Raw genomic sequence first — 22238 nt, 5'->3', positions numbered from 1 at the left:
ATAAGAATATTTTTATGTAATATCTTTATTTCTAAAGTGAGGAAATAGACATAGAAAAGAGAAGGAAAGAAAAGAAAAGAGAAGAGACCTGTACAAAATCACTAATGATGAGTCACCTTGGTGGTGGCAACTCATAAGCCCCAAAGTCTTTGCCCTTACCCAGTGTACCATGCCACTTCTCTACACAGCTGTTGGTTCTGGTTGTTATTACCATTCCCTTTCCAACCTCAGGGCCTTTGCACCTGCTGACCCTGTTTGTCTCATTGTTCAGATCTCAGTTTAAAATATCAAGCCATAATACAAGGCTTCCCTGACAACCCAATCTGAAGTCTCCAACTATCCCTTACCATTACTCTGAGTCACTATTTCCTGTGTGTTACCTTCTCTACTCTCTTTCCATACTCCCTGCCTTCATGGGCATGATCCACAATGAGGGGCAGTGGAAGAGGAAGCAACAGGCCTGAGGCTCACACCAGTTAACACAGATGAAGTAGATGAAATCTTCATCTACACATATCACAGGACCACTAAAGGGCAAAATATAGCCGTGTTTGCACTTTACTTAAGGTCAGGCCTACAGTTGACATCATTATCACTACTACCCAGGACCAGGGGATCTCTGGAACAACATGGTAGCATTTCAGTTGATGCAATGCCTATAGAGATGCTACTGGCATTTAGTGTAGCACAAAAGACAATCCTGAAAGGAACTAAATTGGATCATTTGTAGAGAAGTGGATGGACCTAGAGACTGTCATACAGAGTGAAGTAATCTGAAAGACAAATCCTGTATATTAATGCATATATATGGAATTTGAAAAAATTGGTATGGACGATCTTATTTACAAAGCAGAAAAAGAGACACAGACATAGAGAACAAATATATTGATACCAAGGGGGAAAGAGGGATGGGATGAATTGGGAAACTAGAACTGACCTATTTGTTCTATTGATACTACATATCCCAGAGGAGGAAATGGCAACCCACTCCAGGGTTCTTGCCTGGGGAAGCCCTTGGATGAGGGAAGCCTGGTTGGCTGCAAGTCAGTGGGGTCACAGGGAGTCAGACACAATTGAAGCGACTTAGCTCACAGGCACGATACTATGTATAAAATAGATAGGGGGCTTCCCCGGTAGCTCAGCACTAAAGAGCCTGCCTGCCAATGCAGGAGTCCCAGGTTCAATCCCTTGGATGGGAAGATCCCCTGGAAAAGGGCATGGCAACCCACTCCAGTATTCTTGCTGGGATAATCCCATGGACAGAGCAGCCTAGTGGGCTATGGTACTTGAGGTCGCAGACTCTAAGTGACTGAAATGACTGTGCATGCATGCATAAAATAGGTAACTAGTGAGGACCTACTGTGTACCACAGGAAACACTACTTAATGCCCTGTGGTAAACTAAATGGGAAGGAAATCCAGAAAGGGGGATATATGTATACGTATAGCTGATTCATTTTGCTGTACAATAGAAACTAACATCACAAAGGAACATCACATTGGAAAGCAAAACAAAGAATTGACCCACCCCAACAGCCAATAGGTGCCAATGTTTTACCCCAGATTTTCTTTCCTCGAGCACTTCAGAGTCAACCCAAAAGGTAAAAATCCACAATTACATATTGCATCATTAATTTTGAAATGTTTCCAAGAATTAATGACCTCAAGACATGCCATTAGCAGTGAATTGCTCCGCTGACTGTGCTGGTCTGAGGAACAAGAAAGTATTAATAAATCTACCTCCATTCTCTACTTCAAGCCTCAGAGACATGTGGTAAACAGCAAGAATATCTTAAGTAGCTTTCTGGCCTCTCTGAGTGCAGTTTTGTCTTGACAGCTGTGTTTCACTCAGGTCACGGACACATGTTGCTGCCTCTCAGCAATGGATGCAAATGTCCACTGTTCAAGGCAGGATATATTTCTACCTGAGTGCAAACTGCATTCTATTCAGAACAAAGCTGCTGTGTTTTATTGTTGGTGAAGAGGCAAGTGGTAACTTGTGGAAGTATAAGTTGTTGAAGTACGCATAATTGATGTTGGAAATAAGTCCTTTTTATGGACTCCATTCATTAGGGGAAATTCAATCAAGAAGCCCTGTTTTTATGATACCAGGCATAAGGTATGTCTTTGGATGAAAAAACATTGGCTTCTTACATATCCTAGGCTTGGGTTTAAGTAAATCAGGTCCTGTAACCATGAGATATGATGGAAATTAAAATGTTAGAGGCCACTTTTCTACTTATATAAGGAGAACAAAACAAAATTACTAAAATGGATCCACTGATCTAATGATATCTCCAGGTCTAGGTTTAAAATAAAACAAAGTTGGTAGATTTCACAGGAAGGAGATGATATTTTTCCAGGAAGTTACCAAAAATTGTGAAACTGTGGTGCTAGAGAAGACTCTTGAGAGTCCCTTGGACATCAAGGAGATCAAACCAGACAATCCTAAAGGAAATCAACCCTGAATACTCATTGGAAGGACTGATGCTGAAGCTCCTGTACTTTGGCCACCTGATGCGAAGAGCCAACTCATCAGAAAAGACCCTGATACTGGGAAAGATTGAAGACAGGAAGAGAAGGGGATGACAGAGGATGAGATCGTTGGATGGCATCACTGACTCAGTGGACATGAGTTTGAGCAAACTCCAGGAGATAGCAAAGGGCAGGGAAGCCTGGCATGCTACAGTCCTTGGGGTGGCAAAGAGTTGGACACAACTTAGTGACTGAAGAACAGCAAAAGCCTGGAACATTTGTGGATACTTTCTTTAAAAATCACTTTCATTCACTCATTCATTCATGAATTTGGGCAATTTCTTCTTTCTTTTTTTAATAATTACTTATTTATTTGGCTGGGCCTGGTCTTAGTTGCAGCATGTGAGATCTTTAGTTGTGGCATGTGAACTCCTAGTTTCCATATGTGGGATCTAGTTCCCTGACCAGAGATTGAACCCAGGCCTACTGCATTTAATTTATATTTAAAGTACATCATGAGAAACACTGGGCTGGATGAAGCACAAGCTGAAATCAAGATTGCCAGGGGATATATCAATAACCTCAGATATGCAGATGACACCACCCTTATGGCAGAAAGTGAAGAAGAACTAAAGAGCCTCTTGATGAAAGTGAAAGAGGAGAGTGAAAAGTTGGCTTAAAACTCAACACTCAGAAAATGAAGATCATGGCATCGGGTTCCATCACTTCATGGCAAATAGATCAGGAAACAGTGGAAACAGTGACAGACTTTATTTTGGGGGGCTCCAAAATCACTTCAGATGGTAACTGCAGCCATGAAATTAAAAGACATTTGCTTCTTGGAAGAAAAGTTATGACCAACCTAGGCAGCATATAAAAAAGCAGAGACATTACTTTGCCAAGAAAGGTCCATCTAGTCAAAGCTATGGTTTTTCCAGTAGTCATGTATGGATGTGAGAGTTGGACTATAGAGAAAGCTGAGTGCAGAAGAATTGATGCTTTTGAACTATGGTGTTGGAGAAGACTCTTGAGAGTCCCTTGGACTGCAAGGAGATCCAACCAGTCCATCCTAAAGGAAATCAGTCCTGAATATTCCTTGGAAGGACTGACGCTGAAGTGAAGCTCCAATACTTTGGCCATCTGATGCAGAGAACTGACTCATTTGAAAAGACACTGATGCTGTGAAAGATTGAGGGCAGGAGGAGAAGGGGACGACAGAGGATGAGATGGTTGGATGGCATCACCAATACAATGGACATGAATTTGGGTAAACTCCAGGAGTTGGTGATGGACACGGAGGCCTGGCATGCTGCAGCCCATGGGGTCACAAAGAGTCAGACATGACTGAGTGACTGAACTGAACTGAACCGAACCACTGCATTTGGCAGCACGGAGTCTTAGCCACTGGACCACCAAGGAAGTCCCTTTGGGCATTTTTTTTCAATCAGTACAACTTTCTTTTTAATAGCAAACCTATTTTGTGTCAGGCACTAAATTCTGGGTTGATAGCAATAAAGAAAATGGACAAGGTCTCTTACTCACAGAGATTACAGCAGTCTCTATTTGCCATACAGGAAAAATATCAGTCATGACAAAATCCATTTATCCACTCCAATTATAGGAAGTTCTGTGAAGACAAATTAGTCCAAGATGCAACCTTAGAAGTCATTAACCTCGACTCCATTATCTCAAAGATGGAAAGGATGAAGCGGAAGGGGAAGTGGCTTAGATAAGCCTAGACAGAGGAAGAGGCATGCCGGAGGCTCACACCAGTTAACACAGAAGAAGTAGAAGTGACTTTCATCTATGTAGAAGGCTAACAAGACCACCAATAGGCAAAATATAGCTGTATATGCACTTTAGCTCTAGTCAGGCTCATAACTCATGTCATCTAAAGAATCTTCCTTAGGAACATTTGTCTTCTAAACCTGAGAGTTCTCTTTTTTTATTTATTGTTTTAATGTGAGCAACACTGACTGCTTTTATTTAGTTTTGCTTAATAAACCTAGATTTGTTTGACTGTCAGTTGACTGGTTGGTTGGCTATCTTTAGCAAGGCTTAACTACTTCACAGGTGTAAACAGTTTTTTGTATCCTCTTAGGGAGTTTGGGCTTCCCTGGTGGCTCAGCGGTAAAGAATTTGCCTGCCAATGCAGGAGATGTGAGTTTGATCCCTGGGTCAGGAGAATCAATCCCCTGGAGAAGGAAATGACAATCTATTCCAGTGTTCTTGCCTGAGAAATCCCATGGACAGAGGAACCTGGTGGGCTACAGTCCATGGAGTCACAAAGAGTCAGACACAACTTAATGACTAAACAACAACAAGATAAATAAAATTTTCAGAATTGGGTCACTGCTTTGGATCTTGAAGGGGCAGGGAACAGAGTTGGGCTGTTGGGTAGCAGTTGGGAGTAGCTCACAGAGAGATGGTACTGGAATAAAATTAGGATCATTTCAAAGTGGAGAGCAATGGTTCCCTGAAGTTTTTTTGATCCCTAAAATGTCCCCTAATGCTTGGAGAATACTGGTCGAGCTCTACTCAGCCCTTCCTAGACTGCCCACCCGAGGCACATCCAGAAATAAAACTTCCAAGTACAAGATTAGGTGTCAAAGGTTCATTTTCATTTGAAGAAGCCCTTAGGTCTTTAGTCTGAGATGTTCTACCACCCGATTTACAGTTTTCTGGACTGGAAAATCTGGTTGCTTGTGTGGTTCTGCCTATGCTTCTGAGTGTTTACTATCTCTATGATATTACACAAAAATACACAGAAATGTTCATGGGCGGTGAGCATGTACAGGAAAGGTTGTGTCAGATAATTAGAAGTATAAGAAGCAGTAAGCCCTTGATTCTTTATATATGTATATATAATTTTATTTATTTGTTGGCTGTGCTGGGTCTTTGTAGGCTTTGCTCTAGCTGCGACAAGCGGGGGCTACTCTCTAGTTGTGGTGTACGGGTTTCACATTGTGGTGGCTTCTCTTTGTTGCTGACCACCAGGCCCTAGGGTACACGGGGTTCAGTCATTGAGGCACGAGGGCTCAGTAGTTGCGGCTCTAGAGCACAGGCTCAATAGTTGCGGCACTTGGGCTCAGTTGTTCCGCAGCGTGTGGGATCTTCCCAGACCAGGTATCGAACTTGTGTCTCCTGCATTGCCAGGCAGATTCTTTACCACTGAGTCACCAGGGAAGCCCAGTCCTTGGTTATTATGAATGTTCTTTTGCTTTACCACTTTTTTTTTGCCAGAACTGCCATGTAACGTGGGGCCTTTTACTTCCCAAAGGTATTGTAATTTACAAAATACATTTAACATTCCTTTATGCATGTTTTGGGCAGATAGGAAGTGAAAATGAGAAATATGATTTGACCATAAGTTCCCTCTAAAATGAATTTAAGGAGGCCGTACACTTCTGAAAGTAGAAACTTTTAGTTTATTGCTATGAATGTTTAATAGTCTTTACATTTTCAATGATGAGTAATTTAGTGTGTGTCTCATGTTCACTTAAGCATTCATAATAGCAGATAGATATGGAGGTGATGTCCAGAGAATCCATCATATATTTATGAATATGAATCACTTTTCATCCCCAAATTAGTCCATTACAAAATAAAATTTACAAACCATTCAAATGTTTCCTATATCAATTATCAGATTTTAATCCCTTACCTACATAAAACATTCAAAGGACGACTTCAAATTTGAAAATAACCACAGTGGTTCTCAATGTAAGATTAGCATTTCCCTTGAGTCAATAATTCATGGCATTTTCCAGTTTTCTCTGAAAGCTATCCTTGTAAGATGAGTCAAATGAAAGAAGACAAATACGGCATTTAAAGAAAACTGCTGTCTCTGCCATCAAAACTCTATTTTTCTGAAATAATGATGCTCAGAGCCAAAACATGATGATTTAGGGGTTGAATGATTATATTCTAATGAAGTAATGCCATTTGATTTCTGACTTTTTTAATTCCCATTTTATATTTCTAAGTGGGCATGAAGGAATGCACAAGCTCCTTGGTACATACAGAATAAAAATGAATCGATCTGCATATTGAAATTGCCAAAGCACTCAATGTCTTAAGAGGTAGCCGATCAAAAGCAGAATATTCTAATTTCCTTGAAAAGAGGAAATAGGGTGAGGAATTTATAAAGCTCTAAAATGTGTATATGTATCTTTTATGTATGTATATATACCTATATGCTGCTGCTGCTGCTGCTAAGTCGCTTCAGTCGTGTCCGACTCTGTGCGACCCCACAGATGGCAGCCCACCAGGCTCCCCCATCCCTGGGATTCTCCAGGCAAGAATACTGGAGTGGGTTGCCGTTTCCCTCTCCAATGCATGAAAGTTGAAAAGTGAAAGTGAAGTCGCTCAGTCGTGTCCGACTCTTCGCGACCCCATGGACTGCAGCCTACCAGGCTCCTCCATCCATGGGATTTTCCAGGCAAGAATACTGGAGTGGGGTGCCATTGCCTTCTCCATATACATATATATATATTGGGCTTCCCTGGTGGCTCAATGGTAAAGAATCTGCCTGCCAATACAGGAGACATGGGTTCAATCCCTGGGTTGGGAAGACCCCTTGAAGAAGGAAATGACAACCCACTCCAGTATTCTTGCCTGGGAAATCCCATGGACAGAGGAGCCTGAAGGACTACAGTCCATGGGGTCAAAAAAGAATCGGACTCAACTTATGACTAAACAACAATAGTGAAATATACATACATATATATCCTATGGTTCTGTTTTCTGGAGAACAGGGACCAATATACTATCTCATGGTGTTGTTATAATGATGCAAGGAGAAGTTCCATACGGTGCCAGAATATTGTAGGCTTTTAACAAATTTTGGTTTCTTGCCCCACTACTCCCCAACCCCTTCCCTCAAAAAGTTACAGGGAGTCCACACATAAAACAAGTTCGAAAGCAACTTGGCATTGTCCTCTGGGCTTTATAGGAGAATTGGGGAAGGGGGCAGAGGGAGAGAAAGTCAAGAAAGATGGTCTCTCCCACAAGGGATGGAACTGCCCAGGACCCAAAAATTCGACTCCAGTGTGTCATTAGCTATCTCCTGGCCCAGATCCCAGATCCAGCCCCAGACTGGGTGTTGTTCCACTGGAGGAGAATGTTCTATGCCCAGCTGGAGTCACTTTAAATGAGACCTGTGGGCCTCCTTTCTGGAAACCCTTTCACTTCAAACCCAGAACCAAACTGTGCTTCACCTGGGCTCTGGCATCTCAAAAGCAGATGAAGAAAAAGAATTCAAAAATAACTCCATCAGAAGAAGCACTATGAAATAAGGCTACATTTTCTCTGTCACCGAATGTGATAAAAATAATGTAATACCTTCAGTATCATCACTGTTCTTTATCAGAATTTCTATGGCAGAAACTTAAACCAAAGTCAGGTAAGTTATAAAGTTGGTACTAGTCTCATAAGGTAAACTCATAGAGTCACATCTCTCAACAACCAGGCATATGATTCACTTTCATCTCTCTCTGGACTCCCAGACTAACTTCTACAGTGGATTGAACTGATTTCTTCTGGGAAGATGTTGAATTTTATGGTTGTCGTTCAAGTCGACAGAATCACAAACTTTCACAGTCAAGCTAAGCCAATTCAAGACTTTAAATTTTGGGTGGTCTTCAAAACGCATTGAAAAAAACTTTTTCCAAAGATATGTGTCGAACAGAGATGTGGGGTACAGGTAAACTTGTACCCTATTAGAATGTAAATTGGGCAGATCTTCCCGAAAAGCAGTCTGGCAACAAACACCGAAAAGCAAAATGTGCTTACCGTTTGATTTCATGTTTTCACTCTGCGGAAATAATCTAAAAGAAATAATAGGACAAACACGCAAAGATGTATACATGAAAACTATAATTACAATGTTGATTATAAAGATAACATAATATCAATATAATTATGATCCAAGAAGGTTAAATACATAATGATCATTCATACGGAAATATTCCACAACTACCACAAGTGAGTCATGCAGAACTAATTTACATCTACATTATATTAGGCAGAAAAGGGAAGACTTTGAGTGTGCTGCCTTTAACAAAAATACTATCTGTATATAAAGTCTAAAATATTATATACAAAAAATTAAAAATTGTTGTCTCTGGATTGCTGTGGGAAAGGGTAGTACTATTTTTCTTTCTTTCCTTTTACTTTCAAGAGAAAAAGCCCATTGAGTTTTATATTAAAAAAAAGATAGTTATTTAAAATTCTAACTATTGAAGGTGGGAGGAGAAGGGGATGACAGAGGATGAGATGGTTGGATGGCATCACCGACTCAATGGACATGAGTTTGAGTAAGCTCTGGGAGTTGGGTGATGGACAGGGAAGCCTGACGTGCTGCAGTCCATGGGGCTGCAAAGAATCAGACATGACTGAGCCATTGAACTGAACTGAACTGATAGACAAATTTTGCTTTCACGTATTTTAAGGAAGGTTTTTAATTTTTGAAGTTTCAGAAAACTGGTCAATAATTCTTAATGTAAGGCAGAAGTAGAAGTGAGTTTTTTCAGATTCAAACAAAACAATTCTCTGAAAGCCAAGGAAAACACAAGAAAATATTTAAATGCTCAATAATCCTGCAATTAAGAATGTAGGCTGAGATCCATGGTAATTATTGAAAAAATATGTTTGTCAGTGTCTCTAAATCTGCAAAGAAGCAGAAGCGGCTTGTCAATAAATGACTCAGGTATTGTGAGGATGAACTCCAAGCCCTGTCTATCATTGACTCTATTATGAGCAAGTTGACAAAGCTTTTCTTATCTTCTCAGTAGGAACGAGTTTTACATTGTAAGTTTACATAGCAATTTCTCTCTGGGTATCTCTCCATTGATTCTCAAAACAAGCTCATTTTAAAACAAAACTCCAGCAGAATAAGGTGTAACACGTGTTCAGTGATAAAGGGAGATCAATCATTTTTGAGGAGGGATAATGTGTAGAACAGGAAAATATATAGTATTTGTCTATCAAAACAACAAAATAAAGGGAGTAAACTGACCTTCTGTCCAAGGACTCTGTGAATACAGAGGTGTGATGAGCCCAGTTTCCTCTAAGCTGCACAAAAGGGGTGACAATAAAATAAATAATAACAGTAATAAGTAATCACAGCTAATACAACTTAATAATAGAAAAGACAGGTTCTGGAGTGGAGGGGAGGTGGGAAGTATGTCCTGCAGAGGAGAAAGCACAGGGTGGGAGAAGAATTTGGAGATCTAAGAACAACACCTATTTGTTGTTGTTCGGTCGCTATGTCATGTTCAACTCTTTGTGACCCCATGAACTGTAAGATGCCAGACTCTTCAGTCCTCCATTATCCCCCAGAGTTTGCTTAAATTCATATCCACTGAGTCAGTGCATGCGTGCATGAATGCCTGCTAAGTCGCTTTAGTCATGTCTAACTCTGCAATCCTATGGACTGTAGCCTGCCAGCCTCCGTCTGTCCATGGGATTCTCCAGGCAATAATACTGGAGTGAACTGCCATGCTCTTCTGCAGGGGATCTTCCTGACCCAGGGATTGAACCTGTGTCTCTTAAGTCTCCTGCAACAGCTGGCAGATTCTTTACCACAAGGGCCACCTGGGAAGACCCACTGAGTTGGTGATGCCATCTAATTGTCTCATCCTCTGCCACCCCCTTCTCCATTTGCCTTCAATCTTTTCCAGCATCAAGGTCTTTTCCTATGAGTCAGCTCTCTGCATCAGGTGGCCAAAGTATTGGAGCTTCAGCCTCAGCCCTTCAAATGAATTTTCAGGGTTGATTTCCTTTAGGATTGACTGGTTTGATCTCCTTGCAATCCAAGGGACTCTCAAGAGTCTTCTCCAGCAACATGATCCAAAAGCCTCAATTCTTCCGTGCCCAGACTTCTTTATGGTCCACCTCTCACATCCGTACATGACTACTAGAAAAACCATAGCTTTGACTATACAGACCTTTGTGGGCAAAGTGACGTCCTTATTTTTTAAGATGCTGTGTAGATTTGTCATAGCTTTCCTTCCAAGGAGCAAGGGTAGGGGCTTTACAAATAGCTGAGGAAAGAAGAAAAGCCAAAGGCAAGGGAGAAAAGGAGAGAGATATGCCTATTTAGCAACTAGTATAAAATTATTTCCATATTTCAACCATGCTGCATCCCCTTGTAATCTTTGGATGCAACTGGCATTGGGATTAGTTCTAGACATGATGTGCTAAATCAGGGTTTCCCTACATGCACTCTCTTAAGCTAGTGATTCTAAAAGATGGGCATTTTTGCTGCCCCCTCCCAGGAGATTTGGTTATTTCTGGGGACATTTTTAATTGTGACAACTGGGGGAGGGAGCTACCAGCATTTAGCAGGTAGAGACTAGGAACAGTGCTAACCATTCTACAGCCCCATGATAAACAATTATCTGACCTGAAATGTCAATAGTGCCAAAGTCAAGAAACACTGCCTTAAGCACTGTATACAAAAGTTATAATGAAGTTTTCTAATAATATTCCTTGAATGGGTTAATTTGATACTTCCAAAATTTGGCACTTCTTATAGTGATGAGTAAAACGATGGCCACTTCAAATTATTGTTGCTCCTGGAAATTTTCAGCCATTTCTGGGACTCTAGAATTCCAGATATGACACCATCTTTTAGTGATTTTCATTCTATAGATCTTCAGAAGGCAAATTCATGGAAAGACGTCAAAGTCTTTTAATACAGCAGGAGTCTAAATGAGAAATAAGGCATGAAATGGCAACTTTCAACATGAGCAGAAATTTGAAACTGCCTACCATGCCTTTCTTCTACAAAAGCTTATGAGGTCGCATACAACAATGTGAATGTACTTAACACTATTGAATTGTACACTTAAAAATGGTTAAAGTGGTAAATAGAATTCATAAAAAACAAACTTGTGGTTACCAAAGGGGAAAAAGAAGGATAAATTAGGTGTTTGGGATTAATATATTCACACTGCTATATATATAACAGATAACTAACAAGAACCAAGCTATATACTTGAAATGGTAACTCAACATTGTAAATCAGCTATACTTAATTTTTTTAAGAAAGGGCTCTTTCTCTCACCTTCTGAGATGGCCCACCCTCTATCTGTAAAGTGTGTTTCTCTCTAAGTAAATCCAATTCTTACCTATCCAAAAAAAAAGAAAGAAATAACAAGAACCTACACTTCCTTTCTTCTTCTTTCTCACGAGATCTTATTCGTGGGATTTGTTGTATTACCACCACTGTTACTGATCCACAGAAATATCTCTTCTGAATTTCTGAAACAGATTTACACAAATTATTCACTAATCGTCTGTGATTATACATGTGTATGTGTGTGTCTTTGATATTTAAAATTTTTTAAGTTTTAGGGAATTCCCTAAAAGTCCAGTGGTTAAGATTCCATGCTTCCAATGCAGCGGGCACAGGTTTGATCCCTGGTCTAGGAACTATGGGCTTCCAGGTAGCTCAGTCAATAAAGAATCTGCCTGCAGTGCAGGAGACTCAGGTTCAATCCCTGGGTCTATAATATCCCCTGGAGAAGGAAATGGCAACCCACTCTAGTATTCTTGCCTGGAAAATCCCATGGACTGAGGAGCCTGGTGACCTACAGTCCATGGGGTCGCAAGAGTCAGATACGATTAGCAATTAAACCACCACCATCTGGGAACTAAGGTCCCACAAACTACACAGTATGGCCAAAAACAAAAACAAAAAAAGCTAAATTTTATGTTATGTATATTTTAACACACACACACACACACACACACACACACACACACACACACACACACACAAATGCCTACAAGGAAAGTCTAGTAGGACAATAAACTCATGGAGTGAAAAGTCTCAAGATGAGTCTCTTTCTAGAATTATGTGAATGTATTAAAATCTGAATCCAAGCTAGAATCTCAGTATCACCACCTCTCCTAAAGTCTGATGGACTGTGCATACTCATGCCAAAATGGTCAGTGTGTTGGACATCTCTAGAGCCTTTTTTCCTGTCCTCTTGGCTCTACTGGTTTACTGTGAGTTATTGCTCAGGAACCACTTTGGGTAGCCCCTCAGCCCCTCTCCATAGCCATGCCACCCACTTATCACTTTCTGCCCTAGGGCTTCTCTGCTGTTGCTACTGCCTGGGACAGCTGTGGAAACTACTCAGCCATTCTGATGCATGCACAATGTGGAAATATGAGGGCATTAACATCACCTTGGAAATCAGGTAACTTTGGGACACATTCTACATGGCTGATTAGAAAGTCCCCAGCATACCGTCTATTTATATCTATGTTGCTGTTGTTTAGTCACCAAGTCGTGTCCAGCTCTTTTGTGACCCTATGGACTGTAGCCCACCAGGCTTTTCTGTCCATGGGATTTCCCAGGCAAGAATACTGGAGTGGGTTGCCATTTCCTTCTCCAGGGGATCTTCCCGGCCCAGGGATCAAACCCACGTCTCCTGCATTGGTAGGTGTATTCTTTACCACTGAGCCACCTTGTATATGAAGCATAGATTCTTCTCTCTGGAAGAATCCCCAAAGAACTACTGACGGGGATTTTCCTACAGTCCAGCGGTTAGGACTTCCCATTGTCACTGCTGAGGGCTTGGATTTGATCCCTGATCAGGCAACTAAGATCTCACAAGCCACATGGTAAAACCAAAAATAAAAGAACGAGTGGCATTGTTGTCTTCAGGAAATGAAACTGGGTGGCCGAAGAAGGATGGGGTGAAGAGAGAATTTTCAATGAACATTCTTTTATGCCTTTTGAATTCTGAATCATATAAACATAGTGCTTATTTAAGAATAAAACAGAATCTAAACTTAACTAAAATCATTAATGTGAGAACATCTTATTTGATGTAAGACTAAGAAGACCTAAATATCCAGATTGACTCCAGTCCTATAGATTGGCGGAAAAATAGATAAGTTGTGGCAAGATTGTCACATTAAGAAATTACCTTAAAAAATCAAGCTTCTCATAGATTATCTGCTCATAAAGGGGGCTTTTATAGAGGAAATAGCACTCGTAGTTCAGAAAGCAATCATCATATTATGTTGGTCACATTTTAGACAGTACGCGTCAGAAATGTTGGAATGAAACTTCTGGTTAGAAGACATTTCTGGTGACTTCAAATTGATTATATATCAAAAGTAATGGAAAGGTATGTACCATACATCAGACTACTAAACGAACTGACAAAGGCATTTTACTTTTCTGTGATATTTTAGCAATAGCCTTGGTCTAGAAGCACATTCAGGTGAATCCAGACAAATTATGTGATACCATTTCAGAGGAAGAATTCCTTGATTTTGTCAGATTTCTCAAAATGGCCCCACCTGCTTATAGTTATATCCAGCTTAGGCTACAAAATAGATTTTCATATCAAAAAATCTGGAAACTCGGTGTACCTTCACTAAGTCTATTATAAACACAGTGACTTCCTTTAGTGATGGTTTTTGCTACGTTTTAAACAAGCATGAGAGATAAAAAATCTGTTTTATAGGAAGATTAATCCATGACATTTCCTAAAATCAGTTCACCTAGTGAATTTAATTTTCTATTCACATAATATGGATTTACAATGAAAACTTTCAGGAATATTTTTGTGCATAATACATAGTTGTGATACCAACCAGGGATCTTAGTCTTCCCCATGCAATAGACATTGACTACAGGCCAGACAAGAAATTCAAGTAAGACATTACTGGGGCTACTGCACCGGCTGCAGGAGGGAGCAAAAACGACTAACAGGATCCCTTCCTCACTTCCCCTTGTTGTTGTTTAATCGCTGAGTTGTGTTCAACTCTTTGTAACCCCATGGACTGCAGCACACAAGGTTTCCCTGTCCTTCACTGTCTCCCAGAGATTGCTCAAATTCATGTCCACTGAGTCGGTGATGCTATCTAATCATCTCATCCTCTGTCTCCTTCTTCTTTTGTCATCGATCTTTCCAGCATCAGGGTCTTCTCCAATGAGTCAGCTCTCCGCATCAGGTGGCCAAAGTACTGGAGCTTCAGCTTCAGCATCAGTCCTTCCAATGAATATTCAGGGTTGGTTTCCTTTAGGGTTGACTGGTTTGATCTCCTTGCAGTGCAAGGGGCTCTCAAGAGACTTCTTCAGCACCACAGTTTGAAAGCACCACATCTTTGGCACTCAGCCTTCTTTATGGTCTAACTCTCACATCGGTGTATGACTACTTTCCCTCTCGGTGTTCCTTTTATGAGGTGAGGAGAGGGGTATATCCAAAAGGTCAGGCAGGAGGGGTGGTTTAGGTGGTTTGCCCACCCCTTTGTGGTGTTGTGTTCGGGGGGGCAAGCACAGTACCCTGCTTTTGCTCCCTACACTCAGTTTTTGTTCCTGGGTCTTCAGAAATGGCAGTTGGATTTCTTTGTACTTTTTATATCTTTTGGTCCAGAATCTGCCCCAACTGTGCTTGTTCAGTTATCTTTAGTCCCATACAGCTTCTTTGTATTTTGTTGCTGGAGGAGAGGTGTGTCCAGGTGCAAGCACTGCGGCATTGCAGTGAAGCATCCCAGGTCCCAGCCTGTCTCGGTTATAGTATTTTATATTACTTTAGATAATCATGCTAACTCCAATTTTTCCATTTTCACACATGGGAAAACTGAGGCTAGGAGATGGATTTGGCTTGCCTTCCTCACACAGTATGACAGCACAAGAAAATGTATACAGGTCCTCAACCTCTATTCTGTCTATGCAGAAACGGTGCTTCTCATTTGCACAGGGAAAAACTATGAGCTATGTTCTCCCTACTTTCTTTCTGTGCTTCATTGATTAGATAGGGATTTATTCTTGATAAGATTACAAAATCAAATGTGAGTTGGATCAAACTAAGGAAAATGATAAAAACTAGGTATTTTAAAGCATAACAGCAAAGCAAAAGAACTACTATGCAATGTGACTGCTTTAAAAATTATTCTGTTGGTTGCCATCCCAATGTTTACTCACCATAATTCATGGGAATTACTCTCACATGCTAGGAGAAAGTATAATTAAGGTTGCCTGCTAGCATTGCATTACATAATATCATTACATAATATCATCTGTTTATTCAGAAGCTCCACTGTGTCTTCCAAAGGTTGATTCAGGAGCTTCTTAATCTGACAAGATATGTTTTATTATGCTTTCCTTTGTAATGAATATTGGAATAGTTAATGCAGGGACTGATTCCTTATTGAAAACAATATATTACAGAGAAAAACTTTTACTCCCTCTGAGAAAGCAATCTCCCAGTTCCAGTGTTGGCATATTAACCATCTAAATTTGATCTTCTCATGAAACTAAGTTTTAATTGTCTTTAACACTACATGCTAGGTCTTATACTAGAGAAAAAAATAAGGTGACTATTTTAAGCTAAATATTTATTAAGTAGCAAAAGCAATGAACCTCACTTAGTTTGTATTTAATAGGCCTTATATTTACTGAAGCCTGAAACTCTGGTTATTACTACTTACGTAACACTGAACTTGGTGCTTTCGTAAAAGCATGATAGAGGTGATATTAACCAAATTAAACAGAGAAAATGTCCCATGAGAGATTATCTATTCATCATTAAGGGATATTTTAGAACTCCCTAGAGATTTTTAATATTAAGGTTAGCTTCTGGGGTAATTCAGAAAAACTTCCCTAGAATTTTGAGGATGAACCATTCAGTTTTGAAACACCAATTTCCCTTCCTGTAACTGAGGTTATTATGGAAGAAAACATTTTTAGTCCCACATATGTAGCTTCTGGACCCTGGTCACAAATGTTTTCTTTCTTTACCACTTAAAACATCCACAGTTTTCCTGGGAACAATAAGTGATATTTTGTTTAATTTTTTTTTATAAAAATAATACATATTTTTAAATTCCAAAGTAGTCAAGGAATTGTCTGGGCAAAGAAATCAACCAATTCAACCCAAATTAAATCGATGATAGCATGTAAACAAAAACAGAATCCTTGGTGATGATAATTATTTAACCCATCATTTAGTAGCTTCATTGGTTTGAGAGTCAAAAGATGAATCTATATTTTCAACTTGAACCCAGATCTAACTTACTCTCAATCCAACGTTGAACAGGGCCAGATGAAATACCAAGGGGCTATTTCAAGGCTAGTCTGCTAGTGTCCATTTTAAGGACTGAAGAATCTGGACTGTTTTTTCTCCCAAACTCACCTGAAGCACTTTTAAAGTATATACACATCTTATCCATGAACTTGTTCAAAACATCCTTCTGCTTGTGCTTCTCAGCAGCAGACATTTCCCCCTGGAGCTGCTCTGAACATGTTCAACACGATGGACCTGCCAATACATGGAATGAAAAATGTCAGACTGACCCTCCAGTTGGAATCGATCTGTTCCTCTCGACTTTGAAGTTTGAAGAGTTATTTGTCATTTTCATTCGCTCTGCAGGTATGGAATTCTCTCGTAACGGTTTATGGGGTCGAGCTTGGGTGGCTGTGCAGTATTCGATTTCTTTTCGTACTTGCAGGAATGCGAGGCCTGAATATGACTTATAGCCCAGGCAGTAACCAAAATGACAACATATAGGAAAGAGTAAATTGACTGACCCCGAAGCTAAGTATCTGTCTCAGAGATTTGTGGTAGGGACTTTAAAGAGATACCCAGGAGCCAAAAAGTACTGCTGGATCCCTTGAACTCATAGTGTTCTTCCCTTCAACCCACCTAAGAAACTGGAATTAAACCACTGGCTCATATCTCCTCTACTACAGAAATGGTGGCAATGGTATTCATGTTATTTGTTTTCCACATTAATAACTGTCATAGAAACATTACACCAACATCCTTAGACTTCTATGGTACATTTTACCAGAAACTTGTGAAGAAGGTTGAAGTGAAGTGAAGTCGCTCAGTAGTGTCTGACACTTTGCGACCCCATAGACTGTAGCCTACCAGGCTCCTCCTATGGGATTTTCCAGGCACGAGTACTGGAGTGGGTTGCCATTTCCTTCTCCAGAGGATCTTCCCCACCCAGGGATCGAACTTGGGTCTCCTGCATTGCAGGCAGACGCTTTACTGTCTGAGCCACCAGGGAAGTCTTAAAGGTTGAAGAAATATAACTAAAAGAAGAACCACTAGACTATGTGTGATAAAAGCTCACTTTTTTGGATCCATTTTATTGTGATATAATTGACACACAGCACTGTGTAAGTTTAAGGCGTACAGCATAATGATTTGACCTTCATATATTGTGAAATGATGTCCACAAGAAATGTAGTTCACATCCATCATCTCATACAGACAAAAATAAAGAGGTAAAAAATGTTATTTTGATCATAATGAGAGTCCTTTGGATCTTTTTTTAAAGGCTCTTGACAACAGGAAAAGGGAGGAATCTTTAGGTGATGCAGAAAAAAATTGATGAGGCCAAGCAAAGAATTTGGACTCCAAAAAAATGTATGCCCTTAAGGAGTTATACAAACTTGAGTTATTCAATCTTTCTGGCTCTCAATTTTATCATTTACACAATGAAAAATTAAATGACATCTAATTTCCATCTCAATTTTAAAACTCAGATTCTATTATGAAATATGTCAGTAAAAAGTGAATATTACTCACCAAAATTATTTCTAAAATTACCACATTTCATAAAATTACCACATTTCATAAAGTACTACATTAAACATTTTGCATAAGGATTTTTTTGTCATATTTAACCCTAAGCAACACTTGAGGAGGCATTTGACCAAGACTATCAAATACATTTCTTCATGGGGTGACCAGAAGTTAAAACAGGACTCTCAGTTTTGCAACTCAGAGGCCCATGTCCCAGGAATCCCCTCAGGCACAGGTAAGCCAGGAAGGCTCTTCACCCTATGTCATGATCACCCTATATTAGTCCCTCTCTTCCAACCCCTCGGCAGCTCCCTCCTACAAGAATCAGTTCCTTCAACTGTCAGATTCAGTCCCAACCAGTTACTGATTCAGTCCCAACCAAGAAAGACCTTCTATAAGGAACTATAATTGAGAATTGTCTTGGTTCTATTTCTCAGGCCCCATTTAATAAGCCTGGGAGAGCCTTGGACAGCTGCATGCCTACTGAGAATTTATTCCTGTATCTGTGAGAAATCCTGCTCTAATAATCTAACCTCTCATCCACGGCCTTGACAACTTGCCATCCCCTTCTCCCACTCCCATGTGGGAGCAGTACCTGCTCCCTTGATGCAGGGATACAGTACCTGTATCCCTTGATGAAGGTCTGAGTCCTTTTTTGAAGTGATTTAACTTTCCACCTAAAAGCTTCCCTGATGGCTCAGTGGTAAAGAACCTGCCTGCAGTGCAGGAAACTCGGGTTTGATCCCTGAAAGATCCCCTGGAGGAAGAAATGGAAACACACTCCTCCCATTCCAGTATCCAGTATGGATGAGAGAGTTGGACTATAGAGAAAGCTGAGCGCTAAAGAACTGATGCCTTTGAACTGTGGTGCTGGAGAAGACTCTTGAGAGTCTCTTGGACTGCAAGGAGATCCAACCAATCAATCCCAAAAGGAAATCAGTCCTGAATATTCATTGGAAGGACTGATGCTGAAGCTGAAACTCCAATACTTTGACCACCTGATGAGAAGAACTGACTCATTGGAAAAGACCCTGATGCTGGGAAAGATTGAAGGCAGGAGGAGAAGGGGACAACAGAGGATGAGCTGGTTGGATGGCATCACCAACTCGATGGACATGAGTTTGAGTAAATTCCAGGAGTTGGTGATGGACAGGGAAGCCTAGCGTGCTGCAAGCCATGGGGTCGCAAAGAGTCGGACATGACTGAGGAACTGAACTGAACTGACCAGTATTCTTGCATGGAAAATCCAATAGAAAATCCTACTTTCTGGTAGTTGCTTGGTTTGCATCACTGCAAATTTCACGTGCCATTCTCCCCCTGCATGCGTGGGACCAAATTCCCCCCTTTTATAAGGTTACCAATTATATTAGATTATGGGCTGCCTTAATGACTTCATTTTAACTTGATTACCTGTGTAAAGACCTTGTCTTCAAATAAGGTCACATTCTGAAAGACTACTAGGGTTAAGATTTCAACATATCTTTTTAGGGGGCACAATTTAATCCACAGCACATGGCTTATACATTTGTCACAAGTCATAGAACTGTGCACTTAAAATGTGTGTATTATACTATAATCATAATTCAATAAAGTCAATTGTAGAAAAGCTTGACATTGATGAAAATTTTTGTTGTTGTCGTTGAGAGTTATATTTTATTCAGTGGGAATTTTTAGGGCCTCAAACCCAGGAGGCAGCATCTCATGTAACCCTGAGAGAACTGCTTCAAGGAGGCAAGGGGAATAGGAGTTTTGCAACAAAAGGCAGGGAGCCTGAACATCAAAAGAATATTGTTAATTAAAGAAGATCAGATATGTCAGGTTAAGGAATTTAGCACTTTTGTATGTATGGGAAGATGCAAGGGTCTGGGCTCACTGAAATCTTTCCTTTGATAAGCACCTCAGCTATCTGGAGCCAGTATCCTGTGTTTTCACATTGTGAGTATTCTCAGGGGAAATCTGACATGTAAAATGCATAAAAAAAAAAAGAGAGAGAGAGAATAGAACTCACCCTCCATCTCTGAATGCAATAGTGCATTATAAGGCACTTGATTTTGTCCTGCATTTTCCCCAACTATATTAAATCCAGCATATCAAACTCAGCAAATAGATAGCACTTGTCCCATTCTTCCTCATGTAAGACATTAACCAACTCTTACTGAATGCTGCTTATACCTTACATAACTCAAGTGATTTCCTAATGAAGAATTGACTTTTCAAATACAATGATATGAATATAGAGTGGCAAAAATTTAGGATTCCAAGTGATTTTAAAACTTGTTACTTTGATCTCATCAGTGGAGTTCAGTGTTGAAGAGTGTATTTTTTCACTGGGAGGAAATTTCACCCTGTAATAAATTGATATCAACTTTATAAACCAGAGACTTGTAAAGTGAAAAAACATAGTAAAGGTCAACAAGAATACCCTCTTTTTTGGAGACATGGAGAGGTTAGTGCTGTGCTCAAGATCACACAGCTAGAGACTGGAAACCACATTTCCCGACAACTCGACTCAGAACCCTTCCAACCTCAGTTCTTGATATTTTCTGTGTGAAATGCAAAAGAGAGAAAGAAGAGTCTAACACAACTACCACAGGAAAAGGAGGAAAAAATTTCATGTCCAAAAAAGTAAAGCTCTAATTGCTTTGTTCATGGCAAATAGATGGGGAAACAGTGGAAACAGTGGCTGACTTTATTTTTGGGGGCTCCAAAATCACTGCAGATGGTGATTGCAGCCATGAAATTAAAAGACACTTACTCCTTGGAAGGAAAGTTATGACCAACCTAGACAGCATATTAAAAAGCAGAGACATTACTTTGCCAACTAAGGTCCATCTAGTCAAGGCTATGGTTTTTCCAGTGGTCATGTATGGATGTGAGAGTTAGACTATAAAGAAAGCTGAGCACTGAAGAATTGATGCTTTTGAACTGTGGTATTGGAGAAGACTCTTGAGAGTCTCTTGGACTGCAAGGAGATCCAACCAGTCCATCTTAAAGGAGATCAGTCCTGGGTGTTCATTGGAAGGACTGATGCTGAAGCTGAAACTCCAATATTTTGGCCACCTGATGTGAAGAGCTGACTCATTGGAAAAGACCCTGATATTGGGAAAGACTGAAGGCGGGAGGAGAAGGGGATGACAGAGGATGAAATGGTTGGATGGCATCACTGACTCAATGGACATGAGCTTGGGTAAACTCTGGGAGTTGATGATGGACAGGGAGGCCTGGTGTGCTGTGATTCATGGGGTCCCAAAGAGTCAGACACGACTGAGTGACTGAATTGAACTGAAGAGCTTTGTATGATAAAAATGCAAGAATAAAAAAACCAAAGTTCACTAAATTCACTCCAAAATTCAATAAAATGTCTTATTATGTCTTTATTGTGGATATGCAGTTTTTCCAGAAATTTCTGTCATGAGGAGTTGATGTGTAAAGGCTTGAAAAACACAGATAATTCTGTCTTAAATGGTTCTATCATCTACAATTTAAATATATTTGTAAAAGTTCATACATGTACGTGCATGCATGCCCAGTTCTGTCGGACTCTTTGAGACCCCATGGACTGGGGCCCACCAGGCTCCTCCATCCATGGGATTCTCCAGGAAAGAATACTAGAGTGGGTTGTCATTTCCTTCTCCAGGAGATCTTCCTGACCCAGGGATTGAATCTGAGTCTTCTGCATTGTAGGCAGATGCTTTACCACCTGAGCCACCAGGGAATTCAGTCTCCTGCATTTCAGGCAGATTCTTTACTGGACCAGTTAATTAAAATACACTCTTATTTTTCTTAGATTGATAGAAAGTTATTTTGCTTTAAACCTAGTGAAGACATAGAGAAAGACGGTCATAATCATTTTACTACTTAAAGCAAAGTGAAATTATTTTGCTTCATTAAATAATATTTTTAACCAAAGAGGCATAGTTACTGCAAAATAAATTATCTAAAGATCTAGTAATTTGAGATGTGATCTCTATGTAATTCTTTCATTTCTTAATTCATTTATTCAACAAAAATTTGTTGAGCACTTATTATGGGCCTGTCTCTCTACTAGGTTTAAGACATAAAAATACAAAATGTTCTTTCTGTTTCCTTATCAGAAATAGTTACTTAGACGGTAACAACTGTTAGAACAAGATAACTGCACACCATCTGTCAAATGTTTACCATTATCAAAAGTCTTCCTGGAGGGAGTTGCAACTTT

At 40.1% G+C, this 22238-nt stretch overlaps 1 protein-coding gene across 4 annotated transcripts in view; it reads right to left on the bottom strand.

The window, feature by feature from the left end:
- LOC145532511 (uncharacterized) overlaps positions 1-22238 on the bottom strand; it is an 85090-nt gene that overhangs the window by 36795 nt on the left and 26057 nt on the right. For 2 of the 4 annotated variants that reach the window (XM_081557797.1, XM_081557787.1), the window contains 5 exons: positions 16640-16765; positions 11646-11741; positions 10424-11185; positions 9493-9548; positions 8268-8302 (listed from right to left, as the gene is read on the bottom strand). In XM_081557797.1, coding sequence (XP_081413923.1) covers positions 8268-8302; positions 9493-9548; positions 10424-10477 — 145 coding nt within the window. In that variant the 5' untranslated portion in view covers positions 10478-11185; positions 11646-11741; positions 16640-16765. The remainder of the gene's footprint in view (positions 1-8267; positions 8303-9492; positions 9549-10423; positions 11186-11645; positions 11742-16639; positions 16766-22238) is intronic. The other 2 variants (XR_014073313.1, XM_081557804.1) reach the window with 2 other exon arrangements.

The sequence above is a fragment of the Giraffa tippelskirchi genome, chromosome 2 (assembly GCF_054371585.1).
Source record: "Giraffa tippelskirchi isolate mGirTip1 chromosome 2, T2T-mGirTip1v1.2.pri, whole genome shotgun sequence".
Taxonomy (NCBI): Eukaryota; Metazoa; Chordata; class Mammalia; order Artiodactyla; family Giraffidae; genus Giraffa; species Giraffa tippelskirchi.
Note: the sequence above shows the minus strand (reverse complement) of the source record. Positions and strands in the feature narration are given on the sequence as shown.